The 19,364-nt window shown below is 43.0% G+C and overlaps 1 protein-coding gene across 2 annotated transcripts in view; it reads left to right on the forward strand.

The window, feature by feature from the left end:
- SLIT3 (slit guidance ligand 3) overlaps positions 1–19,364 on the forward strand; it is a 509,126-nt gene that overhangs the window by 264,852 nt on the left and 224,910 nt on the right. For both annotated transcript variants that reach the window (XM_026098439.2, XM_064520837.1), the window contains one exon: positions 5,780–5,851. In XM_026098439.2, coding sequence (XP_025954224.1) covers positions 5,780–5,851 — 72 coding nt within the window. The remainder of the gene's footprint in view (positions 1–5,779; positions 5,852–19,364) is intronic.

The raw sequence follows: 19,364 nt of genomic DNA on the forward strand, positions 1-19,364 counted from the left end.
TGAGGATCGAGGTGCTGATGGAAGTGTTGGGCTCGCCGCAGCTTGCTCTTATTACACTTATGGCATGTTGCTTTGGTCAATGCTTTTACCAGCTGGAAGATGATAAATATCCAAATATATCTTGTGTATTTACAAGGTTGAAAGTTCTTGACTTGCTCTGAACAGCCAACGCAGTTATTTGTTAGTCCATCTATAGAACAGGAAAAACCCTAACGCTGCAAAGCTCCTGCAAAACTGCGTGAATAGCAGGACAATGACTCCATAGATGATGATAATATTTAGCTGTTGCATGTGCTAAATATTATTTTTAACTGTTAAAAAGCTGTCACAAAATTTTAGCAGAGCAGGCAAAATTCTAGCGTTGGTCTTTGCTGTAAATGAAATACCAGCCTAATGTGATACAAAGTCATTTAAAAAAAAAGTAGCTGAATGTATTTACAAAACCAGTTTTGGTCTGATTTCAACTTCTGCATCCTTGAGCCTGTGTTTCCTGACACTTACACCTTGAGAAGTATTGGCCACATGAGCAGTTCATATCCATTTCTTGCATTTTGAGCATTTACCATGATGCTGTTTGCAGGAGCTACCTTGTGTCGTCCCCCACTCCACTGACTTCCTTATCTTTTATTATGGTTTATTTGGAAAGATATCTGTTCTCTTTGGATTATATACTCTCTAATTTTTCCCCATTTGTTACTCTTTAACTCCTAAATTGTGGTAATTAATTCAGTAAAACATTTTAGGATAAAGTGTGTATAGCATACCATACAAATTAAAACCACCTCTAATGAGACAAATTGCAGTGACCAGGTTCTGCTAAGTATGTGACCTTTTCTGAAGTAATTCAGCCTGTTTTTGGACTCGCCGTAAGGAAACACTGGGTGGAAGAATAGTCACTAACCTTTAACAGTGCACAAACTCGAGATCTTTTTGTTTTATTTTATTGGTAAATGCATATGATGGAAATGTTTATTAACTCAAAAATCTTTATTGGTAATAGCATGTAAACAAGCTAGCAATATTAACTAATTCTCATTTTTCTCTGCTGCATGTACCGTGGCTGGAGAGTGTGAAGTGTTTGTTTCTTAGCATTGGTGGCACGCCGACACACTTTCTGAAAATCGGTGTCCGTACCTTTCCATCATTTGCTTTATAAAATAAAATGAAAAGAGATAAAGTTTCTGATATTACTGTGTCAGGAAGAGATTGTGGAAAAAGGAAGGAATGAGTTATTTAGCTCTCTCAAGCCGTATGCACTTGGGTCAGTCTGTGTTTTCACATCAAACCATGCAAGGAAGCTGTGTCCTCCCTTATCCCAAAGAAGCAATTGAATTGTGGAGAAGCAAGAAAACAGTTGAAGGGATCACGGTAGTTAATCCAGACTTGCCCTTTGTTTTAGCTGAACTTTTGTTCCGTGTGTTAATGGTTAACTCCGTGAGTGAACTGTTTTATTACAGCATCAACATACAAGAGTGTATCAGGAAAGATGTGTGCTAGGCTCTGAAGCACTTGCTCTTGATGGGTAGTTCCTTAAGTCTCTTCATTAAACTTTTTTGACATTAAAGGCAAGTCCAGTTCTTTATTGGGTAGCACTGAATGATGGTCTTTTAGTCCACTTGAGAAGGAGAAATAAAGAGTAGCATTCAACCACAGTGAATATTTCTCAATCAAGCCTCTTTCTGGGCAGTTCTTTGCTTAAAAATTACCTTTTTAATTCTAGAGTCTGTACGTCCAAAAAGATCTGGAAAATTACTGGTAAGTGTGCAAAGGCTCATTCTGTTCTGTTTTTGTTTTTGAAAAGGGATTTTGATTTTCATAAAATATTTCTTATTTTCAGTGTTATTGCAACTTGTACTAAAGTAACTATTTTATTGGTTTAGATCTATAGCTGTAGCCATTATAGCTAAAGTGCAGGCTGTTATTTTATGAATGTTCATAGGGTCCATGTTCCAATTAACTGATTTATGTTCTGTCACGGGCAAATTAAAAACAAGGAGACTTAATGTATTTTATTGCTGCGTTAGGCGGTTGAAATTTCACTTAGGATGCAATAAGCGGTGTCAGAGCGGGAAGCATCGTAGCAGAGACTACAGAGCCACTTAGAGAGCGTCAGCAGATTGCTTTTTTTTCCTTTCCAATCCTTTTATCAGTAAGGCTCAGCAATTCGCATTTGAAGATGAGCAGAACAATGTTACGCTTGCAGAGGGAGTTAATCTGTGTCCAAAGTGTTTTAGCTAAATTAAAACTAAAAACTAAAAAAATTATTGACTCGTGCCAAGTCTTGTTTGAGTCTGGGTTAGTGACGTGGGGGCTCCTGTGCAGCGAGGGTGTGTGAGCCCCGGCTGCTCGGTTTTGCTAGCTGCAGTGTTTCCGATTTATGCAAACCTGAAGTCAAGGCTCTTCAGTGCCTTTGCAGCTCTGTGTTGCCTTCGGTGGCCTGCCTAGGCCTTTCCGAGCGCGTCGCCAGCCGGGACACCTGCACGGAGGGCAGGGGCACCCTTACGGAAGAGATCGCAATTCCTTGAGCCGGCGTCTGGGTCCCAGCATCTCCCTGCCATTTGCGCTGCTTCAAGGTTGTGCAGCAGGTTGAACTGGACAAAACTTGTCTGGATTTATTACAAATGTTAAGAAGAAGGGTTAAAACTGTAAAGGTTCATTTAGCTCAGCATGTCTGTAGTTACCCTGGTGTAAGCTAGGGTATTTCTGTTGTAGCTGCAGGAAATGTCAGTGTCCAAGGGGGGATCTGTGTGATTCCAAGGGCAGGTTTCCTCTCCCAAACAGCCTGATCATCAGCGTCTCGCTCTCTGGAGGACTGTGCACGCTCAGGCAAGTTTTTCACTAAGGACAGTGGCCACATATTCTAAATAGCTTTTTTTTCCCCCCCTTTCTTTCTTTTTACCCCGGTTGTGCACGTAAGCAGCACAAGATGTGGGGCTTGCTGCCTTCGTGCCAAGAGGGACCTCTGTGCACACACCATTAAACAGGAGGCTCCTGATCACACAGAAGCACATCCCTTAGTCTGGCCTTAGCTTGATGCTTTCTGTGGGCTGTTGGCCATCATCTGGCAGGGCAAGGATTTTTTGGAAGTCAGTGTTTCTCCAAAACTGGAGTTTTTCACCTATTTCCTCCTTCGGAGCCATCATGCATCAGGGAGCCAGCCTCCTCTGCCGTTTCCGTCTCAGAAATACGTGACTTGAAACCGTCGTGTAAGGAATAGGAAACGTATTAGAAATCATAGTTTGTTTCTCTTCCAATTCATTGTTTATTTTTCTTGATTGCTGCAATCCTTTTTTGTCTGTTTTTTTAGGTTTGTGTTTTGTTTTGCTTTGGGGTTTTTTTGGCGTCGCGTTAGTTTATCTGCTCTTCTGCAGTTACTATTTATAAATAAATAGTGTTTATTTTACAGGCTGTTAACGAGGGCTTCCCGTTTTGTCTGCTGTTAAACAAGTAGAAGTAGGGAGTGAAAAGCTGAAACTTTCAGATGAACCTTGCAGCCTTCTGCGCCCTCGGAGGGGTTTTAGGAGTGTATGGGATGAGCCTGGCTGGGGTTTGCTTGTTCGTGAAAGCTGCTTACCAAAGTTTGGCACGTCACTGTGAAGCAGGGGTGAACGCTATTACCAACCACATCTAAAAGGCATGACTACAATTTGGAAAAGGCAGTTACGGAAAATGAAGCATGCAGGTTTGAGTTTTCCCCCATGCTGCCTCGCTGCTACCCTGCCGGCTGTCAGTTTTGCAGACCGCTAGAGATGCTTATGAAATCAGTACGTGGTCCTAGAGATGTACAGAGGCAGTGGTGTTAGCGAGAGGAGAGTGCCTAAACGGAAAATAACGTTAATACAATTTACAAGCAGAGCGTCGTAGAAAATGGGTGGATTTCCTGCAATCTCCTGTTTCTGCCCGACTGTGGGGAGATCCAAGCGTAAAGACAAAGCAGAAAGCAATGATGTAAATTAGCCCTTTTAGACCATCATAACATCAGAAAAAAATAAACGAAACTTGAATTTATTTTTTAAGATGATGTGAAGCAGTGCATGAATAAACCATTGGACAAATACGACTTGAGGGTTTGGCATGTATTTTATTTGAGCTCACAGTTTGACTTTGTTAAGCCCTTTTCACTCTCACCAGTGTATCTCCTGTTTTCAGACCTTACTGATTTTTGCCTTTCTAAGCCATTTTGTCGCACTTTTGCCATTGGCTGTGGCTGTGCTATGCCTCGCTGTCAGGCCAAAGTTTCTCCTCCGCGCCCTGAAATCGGTCAGCAGCGTAAGCTTTCCTTGCGGGTCTGCACAGCGCTTTGCTCCCTGCTCCCCTGCGTCCGGGCTGCCTGATCATTTGTCTGGGTTGAAGGTCTGTCTGTAAAGGACTAATACTTTGTTGCTGGCAAAAGAAAGGGGAGGTGAAGGAAGGGTCACGGTGCGTATCAGTGTTAAACAAATTGTGAAGGTCGCGAAGAATTTTAATCTAGCTTGAAAAAGAGACTTGTACCCAGCAGCACATTTTTGTCTGTGATGGTCTGAATGAGCAATTGTGGCTACTTGGAGAATTTGGTGTAGACTGCATGACTGGTATAAATTGAATTAGGCTCATGACAAGGACATAGTCCCCTTTTTTTTCTATCTGCCTGATGGAAAACAGCAGAAAGCCCCGTGTGACACGGCTTGACCTGAAATGTCAATGTGGGCTTTTGTGACGGGCTGTGATTCCTGGCCCCTCTTTCCATAAAGCTAATTCGGTGGCGGCTGGAAAGGAGGCTCGCTGCAGCGCGGGGCGTACTTAACAGTATAGATGAGTGCCTGTTAGTCTTCATCATCGTTAGGAAAATGGAGCAAAGCCTTGGGCTCGGGTGACACAGTGCCCCAGCGGCACAAAAGGGTGTGCTCGGAAATGTCCCGTCCGTCGCTGTTGCCTGCCTTTGTCCCTTTGCTCATGTTTTTTCTATTTTCTTCCCTTCCCCCCCACCCCCCGCCATCCTATTTTAGCTGACAGTGGTTGCAAAACTGGAAAATTTTGATAGTTATAGTACAACAAAGTAAAAAGCAACTGAATATAGGGTTGTGTAACAGAGAAATTGTAACCTAGAGTGCTCATTGCTATATGGGTGCTTATAACGCAGATGTAACGAATTAGCTGGAAATGTGTTGTAGCACTTTAGGTACAACAAAGACATCTTGAATTGCCTTCTTTCTTTTTTTCTTTTAACCAAGGTTAAAAATGCTGTCGTTCCCACTGATGCCCAATGCAGTGCTTTTTTAATGCAGCGAATAAAAATATTTGTTGTCCTAAGTTTGCAAAATAATTAAGGGAAATATTGTCATGTTTTTCCTGAATGTTTATTTTAAATAAGTGGCTGTAATCTGAACACAGGTAGCCAGTGTTTTTACAGTTTATATTTTTATAGGTGGTAAATTAACAGGAGATTGGCAAGCAAACTTTGCCCATACAGTACAAGGTTGCAACTTCAAGGCGTAGGGTTTAGCTGCAGGTACGCTGACAGAGAATCACGGCAACGTGCTAGTGTCGTGACTGCATTTAAGTGGTATTTTGTTGAAGTTCTGGCATTTTGTATTGCCAGTTCTGGTGGGTTTGCGTGGAGAGCCCTTTCGGCTCATGCCACATTGTTCTTGAGGCGATAAACGATATTGAAATCATCATGTGGTGCAATAAATTGAGAAACATCTACTTGGCCAAGCATGTTATATTCCATTATCTCCTGGAAATTTGAGAAATGTGTTCTCTTTAGTAATACAATTTCTTTTTCTCTTCCTTTATTCAGAGACCTGAGCGAAAACCAGATAAAAGGAATCCCTAGGAAGGCCTTTCGAGGAATCATCGATGTGAAGAACTTGTAAGTGACAACTTCATTAATATTTGTGGTGAAGAACATTCTCCCTAGCTCACGCCTGGCTGTTACTAGTTAGCTGGCCACCACGTGTCCACCTCTGTGCTACACCAAGGGGAGCTGTGGACCCTGCTGTGTGAAGCAGGTTATTGGCAAGAACCTCACACGCTACTTTGGTCTACTTGGCCCAACACACCTAGGAATTTTTGAGCAAAGACAGATGTTTATATAGAGAATTTACCTCTCCCTGCAGCCTTGCCCTGCAAAACCCAGTCAAATCCAAGTCCGTGCCTTGAAGCAATACATGCCTAAGAAAAGATCTGGTAGAGTTTTTGTGTGACTGATTTCGCTTAGCTGAAATTTTCTGTCCTACCAACATGGGTGGGAAGTAAGCATGTCAAAACATGGCACATGAATGCACTAGTTGAGCACAAATTTCAAAAGATGGGAAGATGTGTGAACCTAGCAAGCATGAGAAACTAACTGTGCCTGCTTTGACAGTCTACCTTGAAAATTTAAGTAATTTAAGAAAACCATCAAAGAGAAAGAAGTGGGGTTTTGCTGTTTGTGCTAATGAAGTTAGTCTCTCTTAGCTTGGCCATTGCCCTTTTCTCGTACAGTCTGGAATACGTGTATGTATGGAGTTTCTGTTCTGTGTTCCCAGAGCTGTCAGAAGCTGCTTGTGCGTCGTGTGCCAGAAGTACATTTGTGTGCACATGCACACAAACGCGCACACCGTTGCCATCAGCAGGGTCAACACAAAGTGTGTAGAAAGAGGGAGTGCCATCCAGCGAGCTGGCCGAGAGTCCGGATTCCCCGGGAGAACTCTCAGCCCCTCTCAGAGAGGGAAGCAAGATGTTCTTCTTATTTGTTTTTTAAACTGTGAGCGAGCATATACTGAGCCATTTTAAAGCCGTTAGTATTAGCACTGTGTTATCCCACAGCTAGCCCAGCTCTCGTCTGAGACCCCACTGGGTTAAATACTGTAAGCATTGGGTTAATAGTGTGGACTTTTGTAGTTTCTTTAGCAGAAAAATCAACAGGAGATCGCAACAAAACCCTTTTGGATGAGCACTCTTGCATACCTATGTGCTGTTTCATTTGTTTGCCTAGTGGAAAACCTCTTCAGTGTACAGACTAAATTTTTCTATAGGCAGCATGGAAAGTGTTAAGGGTGGTCGAAGTGAGCCAGAGCGCGACCACATTTGCATCCAAAGGCAAAGCACAATCCTTGTGCTTTCCCTAGCAAAGCTGTATTGCAGGGAGCATCACGTCAATGGAGACAACGCTACAGAAGACGGAAGCAGGGCTTTCCTTCCTCCAAACTGGCAAACAGAGGCACAAAGGTGCCTGTGAGCTGCTTTTGTCACTCCGAGCACCCTACTGTCTCTGAGGGAAAACACTTGGAAAACGTGGAGGTGCTGTGGGAAGGAGTTTGTAGGTTTAGAAAAAAATGTGGCATTTTTGTCACATTAACCTGAACTTTATTTACGCTGTGTAATCCAGAGGAAAAAGAGATGGTGGGGTTTTTTTAGAATATCCATCTTACAGGAATACCAATGTTAATACTGGATCAGAAAGCAATTCCCTTTGGAAGCGAGCTCAGGAGGTCATCTTGTCCAACCTCCTGCTGAGCCGGACCACAGGGCTTGGTAGGCCAGTGAACAGATGTGCTGATCTTCAGGTCGTCTGGGATAGGTAGCAGAAGACAGCTCAGAAAGCTGGAGAAGCAGACTTTTCACTCCGATCTGTAGTCACTTGCTCTTGACAGCGAGTGTTTGAATTGTGCCTCCAGTGGGGCTCCTTGGTGAGGGTGACTGTTGCTTCCAGACCCAGGCTGGTGACCTGGGAATTGCTGAGGAAAGTGTAAATCCTGAGCCAACTTGCTGCTGGGAAATTGTTAAAATTTCTGCAGTGATAACTGTAAGGGTGTGATGCAAGTTGAGCAAGTTAATATTTCAAGCCCTAAGCAGGAAGCGTACACGTGCCAGCTCCCGTTCTCACTCTCGATTTGGCAGCCAAACTGCCCCCTTCTGTGTCACAGAAATGGCCATGCCAGCGAGCACGAGCGTTGGAGCACCTCGATGGAGCGAACGGCCTTTCGGTGCCATTCAGCTGTCTGCAGCGTGAATCTCCCGGTGACGCTCTGACATCTATGCGCTGACACGATAGCAGCAGGGTTGGCTGTTTCTATGGTTATCGCTTTGCAGATTCATTGTATTGTCTCAGGGTTCTTCCACCTTTTACAGCAAATTTTTGAGCGATCATGGAGACTTTTAGACGTAAGAAACAAAGTTATATATTCTCCCGCTGGCCACTTCTTTCCAGTTTGTCTTGAAAATTCATGTAGGGGAAGGCTGGCATTGAATTGTCTCTGCTTTTATGGCTTGACATTTAACATGGCCTTAAATTCTTTTGGTTTCTAAATAAAGTGTCCAAATGTCATGGAAAAAATAGTACCTCAGTAGATATTACAGTAGGGACGCAGCAATTGCTAGCCCGCATTAAAGCCTCCGGACTAACACTGTCTCTAATAGCGGCTTGGAAAATGTCCCTCAGGAAAAGCTGCAGGAAAGTAATGCGGTAGACTGAGCGGGGGCACAAGTGCCGTTCGGATGCAGACAGTGAAATGTGCAGCGTCAGGACGGTGTTGTACAGGGCACGGCGTACGTTAGAGTGGGTGCTATTTGCAAACCCCACAAGAGCTGCTCCAGCTCAGCATGGCAGCAGCAGTACGCAATGCAAACTGGCAGGCGGTGGTCAGGTATAGAGCAACTGTGGGACGTACTGGTGTGAAAAAAAGGATTTCTGATTTTAAGGTAAGAGGGGCTGCTGTCTGCACTGAGGAGTGAGAGTCTTCAGCTGTGTCCCTCTAGCACCAGAACTGCAAAACTGGCTCTGTACCAACATTGCTGTAGCCATTGAAAAAAATAAATGTTAAGAGGATTTAAAAGCAAAAAGGAAGCATTACAAAAAGTAGTGTTTCGTGGGGTTTTGTCATTTTCTCCTTTTTTTTTTTTTTTTTTTTTTTAACCAGGCCTTTCTTTTTAAATGGTAAAAGTTTGTCACCTTTTCTCATCCTCTTAGCAGAGCAGTGGGCCCAGGAAAAGGAGGTATGTAAGGATTGCGCTAAATAAGAGCTTTAAAATGTCAGGGAGGCCAGAATTTTTGCATGAGACAAAGCCAAAGCAGAGGCTGGAGAACTGAGGTTTTAAAAGCCCCAAGTGCGGGAAATCTATTTATAGGAATTATTTTCATATGTAGTGCTTGCTGCCGTTAGGCCATAAAATGCAAAAGAAGAGTCTGCCTACAGAAAGAATAAATTAGCAAGTTTATAATTAAAATATAGAAATAATTACATTGCTTTTAGAAAGATTAATGAGCACGAGCTCTCAATTACAAATAGTGCGGTAATACAGGCATTTGGAGCAAATCGACACTTTGAACATATTGTAGAAGAGGTGCGTAATCGCTGCTCCCCGCTCTTAGGAGGAGAGCTGAACAAGCGAGGGCAAGCGGAGGCCAGCGCCCGGTGCACACCTGTGTTCAATTTCTGTTCCTTATTACTTGGAGAACAGGAAATGTTTCTTGCAGGAGTTTGGCCCCTAGTAAGTTATTTCAAGAATTAAAGTATCTGGATTTGGGTCTTGCCGAGCTTTGGGCTAACTCAGCACCGTCAGCCCTGGTCCTCCATCATAACAATATCTGGCGGGCAGCTGGAGCTTGGCACGTTGGCGCTGCTTGCGTCGCACCGTGGCACCTCGCTGCCCGCGCCCTGGGTGAGGCGTCGCTGCAGCTGCGGTTGAATCAGGCCTCTCCAGCCTCAGTCATTAGGCTCAGTTCCTACTCCCAGAATGGGAATACGCAGAGGTTTACTCCCAGCTTTCCCTCTTGCTGCACTCCCCAAAGGATGGCGGAGCAGAGCGTGGCCAGCCGAGCTGGCCGGTGTCGCGAGGCGTTGCAGAGACGTGGCCCTCGGAGGTCACCTCTGCGATGGCAGGAGGGCTTGTCGCGTGGCAGGGGTCATTCCCTCCCAGCAAACGCCAGGGCAGATGGCAAAGACTGGCTCTTCCCAGCAAGCTCCCAGCAGAGGTTTGCTCCTTCCTTTTGCGGTGTTGCAGTGAGGAAATGGATAGCCCAGGACTTACCGGCAGGCAGAACCGTGTCCGAGACGAAATGGCACGGCGCTGGCCGTTTCCCCGAGCCATCGCTTCGTTGCCACCCGCTCCCATCTTGCAGTTTCCGGACTAGAGGAGAAGCTGCTTCTGCAAACAGGGACAGCGCAAACTCACCTCGCCTCTGCGCCGAGTGCACGGACGTGGTGTCGGCGTGTGCGTCTGCGTCTGTGCAGCCTCCGTCAGCCGCATCCAGGAGCCAGGGCCAGGCCCAGGGCCAGGAGGTGGGAAGGGGCCCGTATCCGAGCCGCCTGCAGGGCTCAAGCGCCGCCGTGCACCGTCCTCTCCTTCCCGCTGCCAAGGGCGGGTGTGAGTGGCCGTGTGGACGAGGGACAGGGTCACGGAGCAGAGCGAGGCCGGTCTGACGGGGGGGACACCCCGTTTGAAAGCCGTACAGAGCTAGAGCCACATCAGATTACGCAGCTATGGCTTTTCTTGTGAAGAATTGCTGCCGTTTTCTCGTTTTGATTCACCAGAACGCAGCTCTGTGCTTGTTCGGCTTTCAGCGTTTCCCCTTTTATACGCTTTTCCCAGACCATAGAGTTTTGTAGCGCTGGGATGCAGAAAGACACAAGTGAACAGGTTCATCTGTCATGATAATATGGGCTCATTGCACTTGTGTCTAAATATTTCACAGCTGCATATGAGATAATACTTCATTTTAGCAGATCTGCAAGCTGTTTTACTTGCATCCAGGGGCCACTTGGGAAATGGTGGGTAATCTCCTGCTTTATAGCCCTAAAGGTTCCTTTGGAGGAAGAGATTAAGCATTTAGAGTTTAAAAAAAATGCAGAAATATGTCAGTACACATGTAACATTTACCACTTCTGTAAGTCCGCATACATTTATTTTCCTAGTAGTTACATTACCTATATAATGTCAAAAATTAGAGCTTTGTAAGTACTGTGAAATATTTTGGTGACTAGTGGTTTCAGTTTCGTATTTGTTATATCATTTTTCTTGGAAGGTACTCCTACTTTTTCTCTGTGTGTCTACTATTAGCATTGATCCATGCGATTTTTACAAAAATTAAATATCCAGATTGCACATTCAGATTTTGGAAAAAGCTGTATTTGCTCTTCACTTGGATGGGTATTTTGCATTCACCTCATCAAAATACAAGAATGTTTCTATGTCTTTTTTTCTACCCATCACAACCGAACACTGCAGATCGTATTGGTAATATTCACCAATCAGTGACAGAATAAAAATAATTAAGCATACTTGTCAAATTAATTAAAATAATGAATAAACCCAAGGAAATAATGATTGATATGTGTGCAGCCATTTCACTAGTAGAAAGAAAGCAAGTGATTGTGAGTTATTTGCTGCGCAGAAATATGCAGTATACCTTAATGAAATGTTGCACTAGAGAACTTAACTATTTTAGTCTGGATTCTCAAAGGAAACTGTTACCTTGATCACTTTGAAATTCCTGGCCTTAATTTCATGACATTTGTTTATAGTCTTCAGATTTTTTGCAGTTCTCAGTAAAATAAAACAAAAGGAGAGAGATAATCAGTTGACCTGATTTTCCACTTGTTTGGTGCAAAATCTGGAATGAGTCTGCTATAGTCAGTGGTTGGACTCAAACAAAAGCAGTGAAATAGCTGAAGGAGAATTGATTTTTGCACGTTGGCTTGTGTATTTGCTTAGGTATCTTTCAATAGGCTGAACAATATGTGTCTGTATTTGAAGGCATGCCAAAAGGCACAGGATATTTTAAATATCAATATATAAGAATTTTGAAAATCATAAATTTGTATTGCGGAACAGATCAGAGGGTGCTTTGTTAACCGATGTTTCTGAGTGTTTTTGGAGTCGGCACAACGGTTCGGAGGTATGGTAGCACAGCCAGCTCTGAAAGTAGTCCTACTTTCAAAAGAGAGAGGAGCCCCTTGAACCCGTCCTATTTCGCAGGTCCTCCATTGGGGAGAAACAGCTGATCGACGGGAACGCGCACTCTCCCGCGTTACCGTGGTCGTCGCACAAGGTTATGGTTTCCAAGCGTCATTACAGTCCCGGCACTTCTGCATATATCTCTCTTCACATCCCAAGGGGTAGTGTTGTTTCAGTTTGCCTTCTGAGGAATGAAGTTTTGGTGTATTTTGCGTTGTGTTTGCCTTGAAGATGCTCCACGGAATTTTTTTAATGAAAAAATCTGCATTAACTAGAGTGGTGGTCGCCTCTGTTCTGCTGTCCCGCGCAGGGCAGGGAGCGCAGGCGTCTCTCGCCAGCAGCTCCATAAAGCCAAACCCTCATCCCTGGAAAACAAATTGCCAGTCTTGCTTCCCTTCCCCTGAGTAACATGTCAGACAAAGAAAAGGTGAAATATCTCTGTGTGTGCTCTGCCTATATCACAGAAGTACAGAAGCTAAGTGTTTGCTAGCGTAGAATATATGTGTTGGTGGCATTTAATATTTTGATAGAAATCAGAGCTGAATATCTTCAGAATAAGGCTATCCCTAATTTTCTTATTTGGTATATCTACTGCCGTATATACAGTTTTCAATATCACATTTTTGATCAAACCATGAATTTTTTCATGTTTCCTGTAAGCTTAAGACAAGCATAAATACCATTTTTTTTCTTCTCGCAAAATGTGTATGTATGAAACACCTTTTAAGGCTGTGCTTTCCTTGTTTGTCTGGCAAAATGCTAAAGATATCAGCAGAAACGCTGGTGACACGAAAGGAAAAAATGAATCGCACGGGCTGAAGTCATCCTTTCCAGCTACTTCAAATTCTGCTCCGCTCTTCCCTGTGCTTTTTATTTTGCATAATTTATTGCCTTCCCCTGCCGGAGAGGGCTGCCCCTCCGGAGCTCTGCGCCTTTGCCGTCAGTGCGGGTTTGGAAGAGTGACGGGGCCCTGTTGGAAAACGGCTCATCACGGGCATGGGGACCATCCGTGCCGCTCGGGACGCCGCCAAAAATGAGTGTTTGTGCGAGAGTGCCCCAGGCTTGACAGCCACTTTTAACATTTTTTAATTTTTCTGTTCCAGTAGGTGGAAGATAGTGAAAAATCAGTTTTTACGGGCAGATCTGGCCCGTTTCAGTTTTCACAGTCTTGCGAAAGTCTCTTTGATGGAAACCAACTCCAGAAAATACCCTGGTTCAGGAGCAGCCTACGTGGTGGTGCTACTGTCCTTTTGATGGAAAACTTGATTCAAATGGAATGTGACATCAGTGAAAATAGTACAAAAATCAAATTTTCTTTATTTTGTATTTTTTTGGGGGCTAACCTTTGCCTACAGTTTAGCTTTGGGTAATTTATCCTGTCTTTGTGCCATACCTTAATTTTGAATAGCTTTGTCGAAAATTTCCTGCAGCATTTATCCATGATTGTCAAAGGAGCTTTTATTCAAAAAAAAAAAAAAAAAAAAAAAAAAAAAAAGGTTTTAATTATAATTCTAAATAGCTTCATAACCACGGTGAACTCTGAATTTACATCATTTTTATGATAGCCCCACCATTCCTGGCTTATTGATTTTGTCATTTGCCTCATTACATTTAATACAAACCTTTTGTATGGAGCTCTGCCGGTGCTGTGCCGGGCACCGAGGGGTCAGCGTGTGCACCCGCTAGCCAAAACATCATTTTATGTTACAATATCTTTTTAGTGCCGACCCATGAATAAATGGGGACTGTAAATGCTCTCCACCAGCAGAACAAGGTTGGCCTTCTCCACTTCCAGGTGGACAAAGTTAAAACCATAGCCTGAATGGTTTTTCTTCATGTGTTTCCACCTTGGATTTTTAGCCAGAGCAAGCCATGTCTTTTATCTAGGGAGGAAGAAGGTCTTTTGGCCCAAACCTGAGGCCAGGAGCAGGGCCGTGGCAGCCCGTGCGGTGGCAGAGACGGGGTTGCCGCGTGAGCTGTGCGGCCAGAGCAGGTCTGCCCTGAACCAGGTCCTGCTTCAAACGAGCCCTCGAGTGACGAGGTCCCTCCGGGCTTCCAAGGCAGGGACCCTGTGGCTCCCTGGGGTCGCAGGCTGCTTTGCCATTTCATTGGGTTAAGTTGGATTTTTCATTTTGTAGATAGGCCTCTCTGCTCCTGGATTTATTGAACCTTTTAAGCTGAACAGAACTTCCTCAGCTCTAAATTAACTTTTCGGGATAATGCAGTGACTATTGTTTTCAGTCTGATCTCTGTTTAAAAAAAAAAAACAAAGAAGTGATGAAAACCCCGGTGCAGAGCAGGCAAGTAGACAGATATATGCTTTCTCAAGAATGCAATGATCAAAAATTAGTTTCAGTGGTTGATAGGGGACTGGATTTCTTGCACTGCTCCTCCTTGACCACAGCACGCAAGGGATGTCCCTGCATCCCGGCCCCACCGCAGCGGATGGGGTTCTCCCCAGCTCCTCCGCTCTGCTGCAGCACTCGGTACGAGGCAGAGCTGGGTATTAAACCAAACCCGTGATCGTTTCTTGCCAGATGCAGAGCCCAGACAGGAACGGTTACGGTCCTCCTTGAGTCATGCCGTGTGCTCTGCGGCTGCCTTGCAGGTGTGGGCTCCAGGAGTAGAGTGGCCACAGGAAAGCAAAGCCACCTGCACTTCGATTTGGTACAAAATTGTTATGCCTCGGAAAGGAAACATTTTTTAAGGGAAAGAAAATGCAACTGCTGCAGCACAATTGTCTTTTACAGTCTTTTAATCATAAATTGTGTTTATACAAACATATGTTCACAATGTTTATGCAGCAAGGAATATTATCCAGTCCTTTTAAACAGCTGGTTTGCTACATTATTTGAAAATTTCCTCAGTAGAAACTCGGGTCATGAAAATCATGCGTGGATGTTAAGAGGATTGCGTGGAGAGTCCTGTCTTGTTTTGTTTTGACGAATAATGCTTGTGCTTGCATCTTTAATGTTTCCTTCCGAATACAGATCTAACTTCAAGTGAAGCACCAAGGGCACTGTGGCACTCGGATATCGGTTATGAGATGAACAGAAGCACTGTGCAGTAGATTGGCTGGGTGTAAATCTGACACTGGGTTTGGTAAAATAGCTTTGAGGGAGACAAGGATAAAAATCCTTTTATTTTGGACCAGCTGACATGGGGAGAATGCAAGCTGGCAGCATGGGAAAGGGCTGTTAGTTGATGGTCTCATTCGTACAGCTGCTTTCTGCTACAGAATATTGTTTTCCTCCACATTATTTTTTTTAAACCAAAAGCCTGTGGGATCTAATTTTGCTTATGTTTACCCTTTGGTAGACCCATAAATGTCAAAGAAACAATCGAGAGGATTCTGTCTTCATGTGGAAGTAACCTCTGTTTCTGTCTTTTCTAATTTTTGTAAAGATCTTTTGGAAGTTATTTTTCCAAGTCATTGAACAGTAGTGCTGTAACACTGTAATAATAGTGCGTACGCAGTTTGTACAATGTGCTGTTTTCTCACTTAGGATTCTTTTCCCTTTCTCTCGTTTTACTAGAGAAGGTGAGGATTTCTTGTTCTTTTGAAAGGACGTGAAGCTTTCAAGAATACATCACTATATAATTCTGCCTCAATATCCTGTCAGTCAAAGCTAACCGTAAGGCAGTCATGATATGATAATACTGGAATATATAATTATTTTTTTTGAAAAAGAAAGAAAAAGAGAAAGTCATAATTTAAGTCATTTAAACTGATAAAATAATAGGCTTATATGAAGCTGTGACATAGTGCACAAGAGTTCTTAATGCAAATGGTTTGCATTAAGATTCCTATACGCAGTTCTTGCCACACTTCCAGGTGTCGGACATACGACTCCCCATAACCAGACTACTTCTTAGGGCAGCAAAACATTTCTCTTTTTAAAACAAGTCAAAAACTTCTTGTCACAATGTGCGGTGGGAAATGGATCTTTCTGTGTGAAAGTTAGCTTTAGAAATGACGTTGAAATCTTCTTGCGTCTACTTTTTTTCATGACCCCTTGGTAGCCCCATACATGAGTTTCACCCTTGCACCTCCTTTATTTTCTATGTAATTTATACACTTAAGCTCAGGTCATATGCGGCATCCGCTATTGATTAGGCCCTGCTTTTAAAACCAGTCTTACAAGGAAGATGACTGCTGTAAAGAGGTCAAGTGCCTTCCCTGGAGCGGTTCAGTGAATAATCATGGGCTAGCAGATATGGGCATGTTTTGGGGTTTAGTTCTTTGGGTTTTGGTTTTTTGCTCTTCTCTTCTCTTCTATTCTATTCTATTAATTTATTTTTTAAGCTCTGCCTTGAGCACACGTTGCTTTTCAGAGCTGCGTCTCTTGCACTTGTGGCACAGCTGGAAAGCAGAAGTCAGGGTGACTGCTCGGGCATGGAGGGGTTAAGCAGCAAGCTCTCGTCACCAAGTTAGGCGAGCAGGCAGTCTCGGTAGTGTGATTGAGAAGGGTGGGAGAAATGTCCCGTCCTGGCAAGGTTGTGCAGATATCCGCTTTACGTACGTACAAAAGATTTGTTGCTTTGAATGCAGGAAAGAAGACTTTGGGACAAGGCTTTTCTCTGCCCGTTTTGATGGGTGCTTTGACATTTCATTACAAATTGGACATCTGAGATTTTGTTAAAATGGTCGATTAAGGTAACTGGTATGCTATTTTGATCCAAAGTTGCTACCTAACTTTACCAAAGAATGGGAATTTTCTTGCACAAGACATCCTTTTTGTTATGACAGTCCTGGCAAGGGAAGCGCCTGTCTCTGCTATGAATGTATTTATGGTTTGATGACAGGAAAGATTAAAAAAAATTACAAGTAAGCAAGAATGTTTCAAAGTCTTACTGATTAAGCTAACGTTTTAATCTTTTTTTTTTGTGAACGGCTCCAATTCTGTAAGGCTTGTAGAATCATTACTGAATGGCTGCTAAGTAAATGCGAATGATCAGTTTAGACATGTAGCTGTTTATATTTAAGAAATTACAATGCTTAAGATGACTGGAAGGCTGAGGTTATTACTTTTAAAATGAATTATTTTTCTTAAAACATAAAAAGCAGTTTGTATAGAAAAATATTGATGTCTATAACAAATAGGAAGCTTTATAAATAAACTAGCATCTGCAACATTTTCTGTTTTAGTAAGGTGTAAAATTAGTTAATCATGTTAGCTGTATTGCAAATAATAAGCCATCTATACCTAAATTTTTCTTTTCTACCTAGGGATACAGTTATTTCATGAAGTCATTTTTACCAGTTGTGAGTGGACTAGTTCTTCCAAATTTCTGCTAATTAAAAGTCCTACATTTTTAGATAAACATAGATTTTTAAGTTATTTTACTAGAGCCTTCTGCAAGCTGCAGCAAAGCCCTTTGGAGCAGACTGATCGTCCTGTTTGGCAGCGCATGTTGTCTTGGAGGTTACGGTTGTCCCTTGACACTGGGATTTCTAAACTGTGAAGTTTCAGATCCAGGGTCAAGATATTCCCTCGTCCAACAGTTAGTCTCACTAAGCTAACAGTGTTCCAGAAGGAAAGCTGAAAGAAATGCTTCAGTACCTCTTAGGCTGCTACACAAGAACTAGGCTTACGTGATGATATCAGGTACCAATGGGGCTTTTCAATGATATCGTCACTTTTAAGTAGAGATACTGGAATTCAGTAAAACCTTAGCACTGTTACATGTTTTACCTTCTGTCTTTATAAAGGTACTGTGTGCCAGTAGTAACATTATCACCAGTTATCCAGTGCGCTAAGTGATCTTCAGCACTTGGGATACACGCTCTCCCATGGTATATGCTTTGGGTTAGTACTTTAAGCCTCCTGGGGCTAGGGAAGCGTATTTTAATTTAGAAATGATGTAGGTAAGTGGAGCTGGAAGGGGTGCGTTCAGTTCCTGAAATTTTATAAAAACCTCAATATGTTGCTGACAGCTGTACATCTGCAGGGCGGATGTATAAATCTATTAAAGAGTGAAGGACTTGAATACAACAGCGATCATATAGATGCCAAAAATAGATGAAAACCATTTGCTTCTGTGAATTAAATGAAATAGTCCTCCAGTTCCATGTAGGTGGAAAGAAACCCTCCCTGGTGAATTTGTGGAAGAGCTGTCACATATGTTTTCTGTCCTGTTCCTTCAGGATATATAGTAATGCCACATTGATTAGGTAAAAGATTATTGCTCAGACAGTTAAAGATCTACTGACAAAAACTGAATGTGGTGATCTAAGCATATTGGTTGCTTATGGTTCATATGGATGTTCAAATGGGAACATTTGTTCCAAAATGCTCCTAAACATAAATCCACAGGATGGATTGCTGTCCTTGTCCCGGTAGTAGACATTTCACAGATGACATGAATTTGGCTGGCTTGGAAACAATCAAACATAATTGCTTTTTGTCAACTATGGTAGAGTTTACTGTGTATTTCCAGAGTACTTTTCAAAGTTTTTCAGAATTGTTATCCTAACTAGATCCGAAGGTGACCAACAGTAACATTATTTTTGATTCCCATTTGATATATCAGAGCATTTACTTGTTTTCATTCCCTCCTCACCATCTTTTCTAGGTTTTCTTTTAATTCACTTTTATGTTAAATTCTTTTCCCCTCTAGAAACTAGTTGTTTTTTCGTATCCCTTGTGTTCTCTAGATACCCTGAAGTGTTTTGGGCTTCAATTTGCTGTGTGCAGATAAAAGCATTTTATTAACAGTGCAGGTGAATTTAGCAGGTCCTTGCTGTTTAGTAGAGACTTGCAGAGAGGAGTGGATGGCAGGAGAGGACACAAGTCACAGAGACATCATTCGTGTGACACCTTTTTAAAATGTGTCATGGGTGATTAACTCGAAGCTGGATAATTGCTGGGGGAAGATGGATGGGTCTTCAGTTCATACAGAGCCTCCCAACAAACATTTTATTTCCCTGAGTGGCCTTTGCATCCGTCAGCAAGACTAATCATGAGGGACCACGTTTAGGCTGGCCTGGTCAGGGCTCTTGTGTGAGGCTGTGAACGTGCACAGAAGTGAGCTCAGAGGGGGAGTAAACCTCGCCATATGAAAGACAGGACAAGGTAACACTCTCGTCTTCAGTGAATCCATAGACTGGAGAAGGCTGTTTGGTGAAAGTTCAACAGTTAGAGCTAACTACAGTCCACTTGGATGGCCAAGAGCAGCCTCCAGTCGAAAGGGGTTTTTTTGCAGACTATGCCCTACTTTGTAACAATAACAAAGTAGCATGTTTTTTATTTGCACCCTTTACTAGTCTTCCCAGAGTACCAGGAGAGTTGTTTGCTCGCACTCATATAGCATACAGAGTGCCCAGGGAAGTGCACAGTACTGCTTTTGTGAGCATAGTACAAATATAAATAAATATGTAAATGTATATAGCAAGAACTCACCCTTTTATCAGAGATTTTATAGCATAAGTAGGTAATACAAAG

The sequence above is a fragment of the Dromaius novaehollandiae genome, chromosome 15, assembly GCF_036370855.1.
Source record: "Dromaius novaehollandiae isolate bDroNov1 chromosome 15, bDroNov1.hap1, whole genome shotgun sequence".
In the NCBI taxonomy this organism is placed as follows: domain Eukaryota; kingdom Metazoa; phylum Chordata; class Aves; order Casuariiformes; family Dromaiidae; genus Dromaius; species Dromaius novaehollandiae.